This window comes from Felis catus, chromosome D1 (assembly GCF_018350175.1).
Source record: "Felis catus isolate Fca126 chromosome D1, F.catus_Fca126_mat1.0, whole genome shotgun sequence".
Taxonomy (NCBI): Eukaryota; Metazoa; Chordata; class Mammalia; order Carnivora; family Felidae; genus Felis; species Felis catus.
This window is the reverse complement of record NC_058377.1, coordinates 61776184-61789239: the sequence shown is the minus strand read 5'-3', so window position 1 is coordinate 61789239 and position 13056 is coordinate 61776184. Positions and strand designations below refer to the sequence as shown.

At 41.4% G+C, this 13056-nt stretch overlaps 1 protein-coding gene and 1 pseudogene across 1 annotated transcript; one reads left to right on the top strand and one right to left on the bottom strand.

Annotated features, from left to right (window-relative positions):
- The first annotated feature begins 4684 nt into the window (after window positions 1–4684).
- On the top strand, window positions 4685–5743 carry LOC101093045 (olfactory receptor 51Q1-like). Its single transcript, XM_003992862.2, has one exon. The coding sequence runs from the start codon at window positions 4796–4798 to the stop codon at window positions 5741–5743; it is 948 nt and encodes a 315-aa protein (XP_003992911.1). The 5' UTR covers window positions 4685–4795.
- Window positions 5744–11318: 5575 nt separating this feature from the next.
- On the bottom strand, window positions 11319–12292 carry LOC101098889 (annotated as a pseudogene).
- Between the last annotated feature and the right edge of the window lie 764 nt (window positions 12293–13056).

Sequence of the window (13056 nt, the reverse complement as noted above, 5' to 3'; positions counted from 1 at the left end):
TAAATTAAACTTCATTAAAATTAACAAAGTCTGCCCTTCACAAGACTCTGTTAAGGAAATAAAGTCAATCCAGAGATTGAAAAAAAAAAATTATGTACATTTGAAAAAGGCTTGGATCCAGATTGAATACAGAATTCTTATACCTCAATAATGAGAAGACAGTCCAATGAAAGCAGGCAAACTTTTAATGTAAGTATTTTCACAGAAGATATGCTAATGTCTAAGAAGCATATGAAAAGATGATCAAATTATTAGTCATTAAGGAAACGCCAATTTAAACCACCATAAAATGACTTCTAGACACCAGGATGACTACAGTTAAGACAACAGATAGTACCATATGTTGTTATGGATGTGGAACACTTGGAACTCCCAGATGTTGCTTGTGGAAGAGTAAAATTCTTCAACAGTTTGGGAAACACTTGAGAGTTGGGGTGTGGAAGGACAGTGTGTTTCACTAAATAGCTCAAGATCTCTAGCTGGTGGATGAGAGTCCGAATTTGAATAAAGAGGTTTAGTGTCAGAGCTCACCTCTTTTCTAAAATGCAAGTCAATGGCATACTAGTCAAAATGTGTATTTTTCAGTCTTTCGTAGTATCTGTTGGGAGAGAGCTTATTTTGAAGTAATACTATGGATTTGAAATATCATTAAAAATATATATCTCATCTTTCTTTGCTCCCTTTGCTTAAAAGTACTGATAACACATTTCCTTTGGCTTCCTTCTTACGCCTTAGTGTTTTGTCTACTCTTTCTGGGAAAAGTGTGTCATTTTGGTTTATGCGTTACCAAGATACAACAATGTTCCTGGCATTAAAGAGTTAAATAAGATAGGTTTGCCAACATTTCTGAGAACAAACATGAGGATCCTCGAACAACGTTTAAGTTGCTAACAAGAACACATTCCTAATAATCTAATTTTCTTATCAAGATCTTGGTGCCATGCCTGCAGATTAGGAAAAAGGACAGATTGAAGAAAATAGTTAAAATAACTGCATCCTTGAAAGTAGGGAGACTAATAATAATGTTAATGATAATAATATTAGTAATAATAATAGTAATAATATAACAATGACTATTATAGCAGTCTGCTATTAGTACAATTAGTATTTATAGCTAATGATTATTTAGGCCTTGATAAGTACCAAGAAGTGTCTTCAGCACTTTCCCAAACAGGATTATTATCCTTGACGTACTAAAAGTACAAAGAAAGTTTAAGTCACCAGACCAGAGTCACACAATTCGTGAGTATTAAAATTAGGGTTTGAATCCAAATAGCTTAACTTACAACCACTTAGGGAGGAAAATGCAATATTTGTGCTTCTTTTATTTTTTTAATGTTTTTTTAACGTTTATTTATTTTTGAGACAGAGAGAGACAGAACATGAACAGGGGAGGGGCAGAGAGAGAGGGAGACACAGAATCGGAAGCAGGCTCCAGGCTCTGAGCCGTCAGCCCAGAGCCCGACCTGGGGCTCGAACTCATGGACCGCGAGATCGTGACCTGAGTCGAAGTCGGACGCTTAACCCACTGAGCCACCCAGGCGCCCCATGTGCTTCTTTTAAAAAAAGGAAGGATTACTGAGCATAATGGGGAAAAGGATATAAAAATTTTGAAAATATTTTGTAAAGAAAAATACTAATATTGTTCTGGTAGAGAATAAATTAAATTATCTCATCCTTAATTCCATCTTTTATCATTGCACTTTTCTGGCTCTAAGTTTATTTATCTTTATGATCAACGGTAAACAACAACAAAAAACAAAACAAAACAAAACAAATAAAAACAAAAAAACCCCACCACAGTGTGTAATGGAGACGAGTGCTGCAAAGTTCCTGCTCCAGTGTTTCATTTGGTAAATACTTCATAAAAAGAATTTCCTCCCAATAATTTCTGTCAAAAGAATCTCAGAAATTCTCTGTCAGGTATCTCTAGAGAAACTACACAGAGCTTTTTGTTTATTTGATTGGTTCGGTTTGGTCTTGAGTTTGCTCAGGTTGTTCTTGGAAAATCAGCTTGAAATGTGTATGCATCTCATGTCCCTTAACTAGGTGTGGTCCACAGCATACTATGTCACACAAATCTTCCTTCTGTACCTTGGACTCTTGTGAGCCCCAAGGGCTACTTCTTTCCCGGAGGACCTATAGAAGTCTATACAAAGCTGAGCTTCTGCTCAGCAGGGAAAGCAGTTCTATGGAAAAACCAAGGCATCTGGCTAACAGACACAGGTGATGTACATGGCCATGAATTACCAGAAAGGTGGGATAGAAAGTGAGGCTGAGCAGGAAGACTTATGGATATAAAGATACATGTCACTACCAAGCTGGAGGAAGGAAGGGTGAGGCTCCTGGAGCTTGAGGGACATGAGCTAAAACTAGATTATGGTATTGTGCCAGGGCACAGATTGCTGATGGGAAATTTCTATGGGTAATGTTACTTCTGGAGAAAGGGCACCAAAAAAAGAGTCTCTTAATGATGTCTTTCCGAGTGATAGTGGGGTCCAGAGCCAACAGCCAAGAAAGAATTCTTGAGATGTCTTTGGTGCACACAGGGTGATTTTATTAAAGCGTGGGATAGGACCTATGGGCAGAAAAAAGCTGTACTGGGGTTGTGAAGGGTGCCTGGTTATATACTATGGAGCTGGGGGAGATAAATTCAAGGGGAAGTTTCCAAAGCGATTTTCATATGCTAAAGAAGACTCACAGATTACTGGAGGCCTAGCTTTTGTTAAGCTAAGGTTGTTGTTTTTTTCTCCCTCTGGCAAATCATTATCATTAAGACAGTAGGGAGTTCCTGGAGATTAGGCTATTGATAAGATTGCCTTTTTCTTGTAATTTACTAAGATGTTTGTAAACTGATGGAGACTCTATCAGTTGAACCATTTGTTTTCTGTCCTTTCCTTTGTTCTTGGGCAGCCAGGAGTGCCTGAGGAATGTCACACACATCCCACCTGGGTGTGTGTGGAACCTGTTGTTAGCTTCTACTTTGCCTTCAGCTTGCCTTATGCTCCCTCATCATGAATGTTGAAAAAGCTGCCAGAGCTCTGAAGCCATTATGGAGGCAGGGTAGCGATAGGTCAATAGGAAGAGATTCTGGTTTCCATAGCCCAGGATTTCCTCCATTCCTATTCTCTTCTGCTTCCTCAATCTGTCAGTCTTCCCAGTGGATAAGATAACACCTATGATCACCCTCAGTCGCAAGAGGATTCCCAAGTAATGGTTTCCATTTTTTGGTGGTGGACAAAAAGAGCAAGATATTTTGAGTTTATCAAGAGCAAAGTTAGAGAAAGCACAAGGAAGGTTCACCATACAGCAATGTTAAAAACAAACAAAACAAAACAACAACAAAAAGATGAAATAGCTTATCCAAACCACTGTAAGAGAATAAAAATAATTTTCCTTTACCTTTCTAGGTTTTTGGCTGAGGACTCCCTATAGTAAAAGATTAATTGGAGACAAATGATTAAAATTTTAATAACATATATACCTCCAGTCTACCTGGGACATACCCAATAAAAGTGAGTAACTCCTTGAAATGGTCCAAACCATCACCTTGAATGCCTTCTTAGGATAAAGATGAAGAAAAACGTTGGGGGCTGGATGGGTAGGAGGGAGAGCTTCTAGTGGGAAGTTCCCAGGAAAAGCACAGTAAACAAGGGAATGGTTGTCATGCATAACAGTATGTCTTTACAGCAGGAAGGTGTAACGGTGTGTTATAGCCATTGGAAAGAATAGTGGTGGAGAAGAGATTGGTAAGAATTTCCAAAGATTTACTCCTTCTCCTCTTCCAGATCTCCCCTATAAATGCAAATGTCTCTTACTGGTCAGCATAAGGATCAGAAAGGTAACATCTACTCAGCTTTTGTTCTAGGTCTGCTGTTTCTTAGAAATAATCAACTCAAGATAATCGTTAAGCCAAACAGACATATTTTGGGGTGGCAGATTCTGCTCCCTTTCACATCCATCAATATGAACTTAAACAGCTTCCCAGAAATCTATTGGCTGATCCAATGGATCCAACTGCTTTATGCACCAAGAGGGTATTTTGCCTTATTCCAATGCTATTAGGCTGTTCCTGTGGAGATGTTCCTACTATTATTGTTGTATTCTTTCCAAGAAAGTGCTTCCTAGGCCTAGTCTTCTAATATAGGTTCTTTTGACAGATATCTGAGCACCCAAGTTTGACCCATTTCGCTCATGGAAGGTCCTTTCCAACAGAGTCCTTGCACCATATGGCCTCTAAAAGTTCTGTCTCAGGAATCCTAGGCTCTGAAGACAGGCATTATCTTTCCCCACTCTGTTACCTCAGTTCAGGTCTCTCTTTATTGTTCACTTGGTTCAAAAGAGTCACTAAGCATAATGGAATCGTTTTTTTACATTTACTGGTCTCGGCTCTCTCTTTTTTTCTCCTAGCCCCATGCCATCCAAAGGTGTCCTACAGTAATCTCTTCTCCACAGTTATTCTTTCCAATGGCCAAAATGTACCCTTATACCTTCTGCTGCAAAGGCATAACTGCCTTCTGGATGTATAAAGAAGTCTTTGGGTTAAAACTAATGAGAACTTCATGCTGTCAACTCAGTGGTTGACAAGAGATGGCAAGGTAAGAGCTAAAACAAGCAAAACTGATAAAACATTTGTAAACTCATTGCCCAGATAGCTCTCTTTCCCCAGGTCTTACTTGATGATCTATCACAGAGTGACTTCGGATAGTCATAGACTATTTATTTCAATCCTTATGTTGTCCACTTTTCACAGATTTGGGAAAGAGCTCTGGTCTTGAGGCTGCCTCTTCCAGTCATGTTTTGGGTTACTAACTCCACTCAAGTCCCCTTCTTCTTCATCCTCATGGGCATCCCTGGCTTTGAGGTTTCCCATGGCTGGATTTCCATCCCCTTCTGTTGTCTCTACACGGTCTCCATTGTGGGCAATATCACCATCCTGGCTGTCATCAGGATAGAGCCCTCCCTACAAGAGCCCATGTACTTGTTCCTCTCTATTTTGGCTCTAACAGACCTGGGGCTTACCCTCACCACTTTGCCTACAGTCATGGGACTCCTCTGGTTTAATGCCTCAGAGATCAGCTTTGAGGCTTGTTTTGCCCAGTTCTTCTTCCTCCATGGATTCTCTTTTATGGAATCTTCCGTGTTGTTGGCCATGTCCTTTGACCGCTATGTGGCCATCTGCCGCCCCCTCCATTATGTCTCCATCCTTACCAACCGGGTCATCAGAAGAATAGGGATAGCCATCATTTTCCGCTGTGTTCTGACTGTTCTTCCTGCATTATTCCTACTGAAACGGCTTCCATTTTGTGGCTCCCACCATCTCTCCCACTCCTACTGCCTTCATCAAGACATGATTCGCCTGGTGTGTGCTGATACCACTATCAATAATTGGTATGGATTTGTTATAGCTCTGGTCTTTACTACATTGGACCCCCTGCTCATTGTGGTCTCCTATGCACTCATTCTGAGAAGTGTCTTGAGAATCAGCTCCCAGGGTGAAAGTTTCCAGGCTCTCAATAACTGTCTGTCTCACATTCTGGCTGTTCTGGTCCTCTATGTGCCCTTGGTGGGACTTTCCATGACTCACCGCTTTGCCAAGCATGCCCCTCCAATTGTACATGTCATCCTGGCCAACATCTATCTACTAGCACCTCCTGTGATGAACCCTATTATCTATAGTATTAAAACAAAACAGATCCGTCAAAGAATTTTTCACCTCGTTTCTCATAGACAATTGCACTAGAGCGTTGAGAAGTAGGTTTTGGGTATTATTGCTTATAAAAAAGAACTTGGGTGAGGCACTTGGGTGGCTCAGTCAGTTGAGTGTCTGACTCTTGATTTTGGCTCCGATCATGATGCCAAGGTCGTGGGATCGAGCCCTGATATGGGGCTCTGCACTGAGCATGGAGCCTGCTTGAGATTCTCTCTCTCCCCTCTGCCCTTCTCCCCTGCTCTCTTGCTCTCTCTAAAATAATTATTTTTAAAAATTAAAAAGAAAAAGAACTTGGGAAACTTGGAAAGTTTTTGGTTTGGGTGTCCAGTCATGTATGAATCACAAAGCAGGAATTGAGGTACGTATATTATTATGCTCCCTGAATTTGTAACTTAAACTAAACTGAAACATCTACCCATTATGTAGCTGCCCCATTTACATGAGATTTTTGCCTGCCAAATTCCTCAAAGCTGTAATTCTTAGCTTCTTCTCTTTGCTTGAGTTTACTCATGAAATATTTAAATTCTTAATTCTATTTAACCAATAGTATTTTTATTTATCAGTTAACATGAGTTCATGTCTTCCCTGATTGTAACCATAGAGTCCTCTGTCAGACATGTTTTTCACTGCTTCTGGCTTTATCATCTTCTGCTCTGTCTGGGTAAAAAGATTCTTTACAACTAAATCTCATCTCCCTGGATCACATTGTTTGGGAAGTGATAATATGATCAATGCTCCTGAAAGACTCTCTTAGGCTTTGGTGGAATGAGTCATTTACAATTTCTTCTCACCTGAATGTTTTCATAAAAGGTTTATATCATTGGTTTTGGTCCCTGATGAAAATAATGTAGCTAAGAACAAATTCTTGCCATTGAACATGTTGAAAAAAGTGAGCAGGATATAACTGGAAAGCCAAGAGCTTTCCCAACATCTGTAGTTTTTATTGTGTTTATTACACACGTGAAATTTACAATAATTGTAATGCTTAGTCCACTATTCTGGACATGCAGATTATGTACCAATGCGATTCCAGACCTCCCTTTGGAGAGCCATGGGAGCTGTGAGTGAGCTGGGGGCTCCCTTGGGAGCAAAGGGCCCAAGTGAAGCTTGGGTTACTTGTGAGGTGTAATTGAAAGAGGGGCAGTTTCTCCTTGGTGAAGTAAAACTTTGGGAAATGTGACTTCTTTCTAACTGCTGAGTAAGGACTGGGAAATGCCTTGTCTTTGTCAAGATGGCAGAATGCTTACATATGTTTAAATGCATATAGTGTGTCAGTGTCTCTATTCTGATGTACCAGGATGTCAGAAGAATTTTTTTTCATTGTAACTTCAAAAACCTCTGTCGAGGGGCCTCTGGGTGGCTTAGTCGGTTAAGTGTCTGACTTCCACTCAGGTCATGATCTCATGGTTCCTAAGTTTGAGCCCCGTGTCAGGCTCCGTGCTGACAGGTCAGAGCCTGGACTCCACTTCTGATTTTGTGTCTCCCTCTCGCTCTGCCCCTTCCTCATTCATGCTCTGTCTCTCTGTCTCTCAAAAATGAATAAATGTTTAAAAAAAAATCAGGGCACCTGTATGGTTCAGTTGGTTAAGTGTCCAACTTCAGCTTGGGTCATGATCTTAGGGTTCATGAGTTCAAGCCCCGCATTGGGCTCCATGCTGACAGCTCAGAGCCTGGAGCCTGCTTTGGATTCTGTGTCTCCCTCTCTCTCTGCCCCTCCCTGCTTTCATTCTCTCTTTCTCTCTCAAAAATAAATAAACATTAAAAAAATTAAAAAAAAAACACTGTGTGTTGAAAATGGTTTTATTCTACCTAACAGTGAAATAACTAAGACTCAGGGTTATGTGACTTTGCAAGGTGCATGTGACAGAGCTTCTCTTCCATCTGAACTGTAAGGAGCCTTGAGGGATAGCCCCTTGCCCCATTCCTAGAGACTGTATCCTGGGTCTTTCACTATAGGGGCAGGAGGCAGTATTTGCAAAGCTTGGGAGGGGAATGTTGGAGAGCAGAAGGCTTGTGCCTGAGAGATAAGACTCCAAGTCCAGGGAGGGGCTGAGCAATTGATTCCTGTTGTCTCATGGCTCAGATAGTACCCCCACCTCAGACCTCTCAACCCTGCATGCATGGGGACTCCTGCCTGGGGACAGGTAAGGATGAGTCACTGATGAAGAATGATTTCCCTGAACTAGGGTCCCAGGGGAACACCCTGGTTTCCTTTGAGACCTCCCCTTGGGTTCCCTTTCTGACCCTCACCCCTGTCTCTCTGGCCCTCTCTCATTTGTCTTCTACCTGTCTTTCACTCATTTTCTTTCCTATCTGTTCCACCGACCTTCTCTTCCTACTGGAGGCTTGTCTCTCCTCATCTTGTCCACTTAGGCTCACCTCTAAGTCACTCGATCCTAAGCATAGAGCTGGACGAGCAACGTGTGTCACTCAGGGGCCCTTGCGTCACCAGCTAGCCCTCACAAATAACTGATTGCTTGGCTCCTCCATGGCTGGTTGACTGACCCTAAGTCCCTCTCTAACTGGCACTTACTGGTGCTTCACTGTGTGTGATTCCCAGTGCTATTGATGAGCCTGGGCCCCCCTCTCCAGCTTACAGTCGTGCCTCTCTGGCCACAGTCAGGCTTTCATATCCCCTGAGAGGCAGGCAGAGACCCTCTAAGAATGGCTAGGGACATAATCTTCATCCTGCCTTCAAGCCAGTAGGTATGACATTATATGACGTTAGATGAATGACATCTATGACACTGTTGAGAATGTCGTTTGAAGTGGAGGTGATATCTGCACCAAACCCTGATACTCAAAGGTTCTATCTAAAGATTTTTAAAAACATTACTGCATAATGTATCAGGTTGTGTTAAATTCACATGAGTGCATTTTATTTCAATGTTCAGCCTCACCAGTGCCTTAATGTACCCAGAATAGTGTGAAGACAGTAGTCCGTCACACCTAGAGCCCTGTCAGGCGACAGGGTGACGTGTGTATCTCACTATGTTTTAATGTGTGAATATTCTTTATGGGAGAACTTCTTTGGGGTAGTAAAACCATATCCATGGCTGTGTATAAAGGAGAAGAAATTTGCTGACTGGTACTGCAGAATACTGGGTTGTTCTCTCTCTCTAAATGCATCTCTTCACGGTATTTTCTACCACATGCTTGATCTTATTCTTCCTTATTCCCCAAGGCGGGGGGTGGGTGGGTGGGTAAGATAATGCTGACAACCAGCCTGGCATAGTTTTGTCTTTGGCATTACCCTACGCTCTAATTTCATGGTTTCCATAGCTGGTAAACACCAATGATACTCTAATAACACTGCTCTCAAGGCACAGAACCTGTTACTCAGTGACCACCAGTCCTTCAGTTAGCTAGATACTTCCATGGACTTCTGATACATAGTAAAGACTTTATTTTCAGTTGTGGCTCAGTTCCTGGCACTAATGATCTAAATGTCTATATAACTCCTTCCCAGATACAAAAGAAATGTTCTGGGGCACCTGCGTGGCTCAGTTGGTTAAGTGTCTGACTCTTGATTTCGGCTCAGGTCATGATCTCATGCTTTGTGAGTTCAAGCCCCACATTGGGCTCTGCGCTGATAATGCAGACCTCCTTGGGATTTTCTCTGTCTCCCTCTCTCCCTCTCTTGCTTTCCCTCCTCTGCTCACTCTTTCTCTCCTTCAAAGAATAAAAAGAAAAAAAAAATTCCTTGTCAGATGCAATCAACTATGGCTGGAATTCAAGGTTATTAAAAATACATTATTTTTGTAATTGGTTTTGAGTAGGCTGCTATGACAAGGAGGTGAAGAACCAGCCATAACTTGAGAAACCCCCTTATAGACTCCTCTTCTGTATTTTTTTTCTCTTTTTTCTCTCCTTGGGTATCCTGCAGCTCTTAGGAAAACATGGACACCCCAATGATTGAAAATTGTTCACTAAAAATCAACATTTCATATATCTACATTCAAAAGAAAATTCATCAATGGAAAGTTAGGGAAGTTGAGAAAGGTGTCTTATGAGGTTGGCCTCAGTGTACTCAGACTATGTGCCCGGGAAGGAACGGGCAGACCTTGTACACAGGAGACTTTGATTATTCACTTTTGGGAGTCTCTTGTCACATAGTGGTGTGCAAACAGCTTAGTGGGATGCCCCAAATACAGAGACTTCTATCTCTACCTCTACATGTAAACTATCTATATATAATGATGCAGGATTAAAAAAAAATAGACACAGGAACATCATCCACTCCTCGTTTATTATTCAATTTAATAAAGAACATTTTATTAAGCTCCTACTCTACTCAAAGCATTGTGCTTAAAGCTAGGTTATAGTGGTTTTCATAGTCCAGTAAGGGAGGAGGAAGAAGGAGGAAATTTCAAGTGTGGCAGGTGCTCCTAAATATGAAGGTATGCTCATCCATGTGCCTGATGCACACACATGGCACATTACATAGCTTGTAAATTGCACCAGAACATTTGCCAGAGTCCCACATTTGCACATTTGGCTTGCCTCCATATTACCCAAAATTACAGAGATTCTGGGAAGTTCTTCTTTGGCAATCAAGGGCAAGGGAATGTGCAGAAGACAGAAGTTCATTTATATTTGGCCCTGATTTCATCAGTCTTTAGGGAAATAATCTTACTCTATACAGGTTGCCTGTATAAGGCTTGAACTCTGGCAAATGTATTCCTTCCTCTTCTTATATTGAATCTATAACTACCCTTCCTGCCACCATTAAGAATGAGACCTTATCTGAATCCCTCCTTACCCGATATGTGCGTGAAACATCCCTACAGCCTGCCATGAAACCCTTTTCAACAGCCCAGGCCTTCTCCTGCTCCTAACACATGTGTTTCCTCTTTGTCTTTCTTCCTACATAATTGCACACATATAACCTACCCTTTGTTACCTTGGTTTTGCACACGTAAGGAATACATACCAAGCACCAATCAAGTCTAGTTCTACTCTGAATTAATTTCCTCTTGAGGCTCTGATTATATATAATTTCTGACTAGCACCTTTTCCTTTTGTCGGGATCATCGTAATAAAACTTCTTCCCCTAGATCAGGAATTGATTTACTTGCTGATGTGAATTCACTTCACTACGTAAAAATAGAGCATTCCTATTTTACTTGTGCAGTTGCCTTCTTGGCGTACTGTGTTCAATAGCAACCATTTGGAAATTAGCTCAGAAAGACTCTGCTTCACTGATGACAAGTTCTAGAAAAGGCAGGTGGTGCACAACATGGGACACAACAGATAAAAGTTACTGGTTGCAAGGTTGCAAGGATGTCCAGCCCATATGAAAAAACAACCAAGAACGGAATCTGTGTTCAATTTGTTGGACCATGCCACTCAGAGTCCATGAACCCAGAGTCACATCAGAGCTGCTGCAAGTTGAATGAGTGTTAAGTACAAAATGAATATCAATTGAGCCTATGCTAAGCACCTTGCTCTGTGTTTGGTGTTTTACATGACTTATTTCATTTCATCCTCAAGGGGAAAAAAAAAAGGGAGTGGCAGAAAAAAACAGTTGTATCTGAAATCCTTTTTTCTGGGATTTGTACATTTATTTTAATGTCTTCCTTAGAAATTTATGACTGTCAAATTATTATGTTTTTAGTCTCTCAGTCCTTTTCCAGACAGGAGAAAGTAAATACCATGTTCTTGATGGGAACTGGAGAATACTATTGCGAATCTGCTTAGTTTTAATACTACAGATGACAGGGTTCATAAAAGAAGGGAAAGGAAGTAGATGTAGCTATTTGTGATGTGTACTAGATGGGGACCATTTCTTCCCAAATCGGTAGATGAATGTCAAACCAAAACAGTGACATAGAAGACCAAGATACAGCAGATGTGGGAGGCACATTTGTTGAGTGCCTTGGACCCCTCCTCTCCAGATGCAATACTCATGACAGTTTTGAGAATCAAAATATAGAAGCAAAAGATTATCAGGCAGTCCATTAGGACCATAGAAAATACCATCACAATAGGATATAGGCAATTGAAGGTGATGTCAGCACAGGCTAATTTGATGACATCCTGGTGGAGGCAGAATGCATGAGAGAAGAACTGGGACCTGCAATAGGAAAACCAATCGAGAGGGAATATTGGAGGCAAGATGACTGTAAATCCCTTCATGAAAACCCCCACTCCAATCTTTATCATTTGGGTGTTGGTAAGAATGGAAGTATATCTCAGTGGGTTGTGGATGGCAACAAACTGATCATAGGCCTTGGCAAGCAAAATCCCAGACTGTATGACAGAGAAAGTGTGGATGAAGCAGGCTTGGCAAAAGCAGGAACCATGGCTGATTTCCCTATGATTTGTCCACATCACACACAGCCCTGTAGGCATTGTAACCAGGGTCATCCCAAGGTCTGTGGTTGCCAGCATGGCTAAGAAATAGTACATGGGCTCGTGGAGGTTATGGTCAACCCTGATGAGAAATAGGAGAATGCCATTGCCATGAAGTATGGCAATCTAGATGACAGATAACGGGATAGAGATCCAGTGGTGAGCCTTTTCCAGGCCCACGAAGCCGGTCAGCAGAAAGGGTGGGGCACTGGTGTTGAGCTCCATAATGGGCATTACAGTAGGTGAATCTTCTGTTTAGGAAAGACCACGTTAGGTCTTCAGACATTCTTCTTTAGCCACTTCTACTTTTTTACTTCCTGTAGCTCTTCCCTAAACTGTAGTGACTCCAGAGAAATAAAACATTCTTTCTTAGGAAAGCCTTAGAGATAGGGGGGAAAAAGTAATCCGATCAACAACTGCAAATCAGTGTTTAACATATGTGCCAGGCAATGTACTAGGCAGCATGGATATAGTAGTTTATGAGATAGAACTGGTTCTTGTCCTTATAGCTTGAAGTAGATTCAGAGGTCATATGTTTTCACTCATATGTGGATCTTGAGAAACTTAACAGAAGACCATGGGGGAGGGGAAGGGGGAAAATAGCTACAAACAGAGAGGGAGGCAGGCAAACCATTAGAGACTCTTAAATACAAAGAACAAACTGAGGGTAGATAGAGGGGTGGGGGAGAGGGGAAAATGGATGATGGGCATGGAGGAGGGCACTTATGGGGATGAGCACTGGGTGTTATATATAAGCAAATTTGACAACAAATTATATTAAAAAATAGATTCAGAGAATGAAAGAGGAATAACAGCAATATGAAAATTATAATAGAAGATTTACAGAACTCTGTGGGAGCATGGCTTACTTTATTAAATCTGGCAAGGTTTGGGCATGGTCAAAGAAAGCTTCCCAGAGCATGTAACATCTGACAGGTACATGGGAATCAGGTAAAAAGGAAGGGTATTTTCACCCTGAGGGAAAAGCA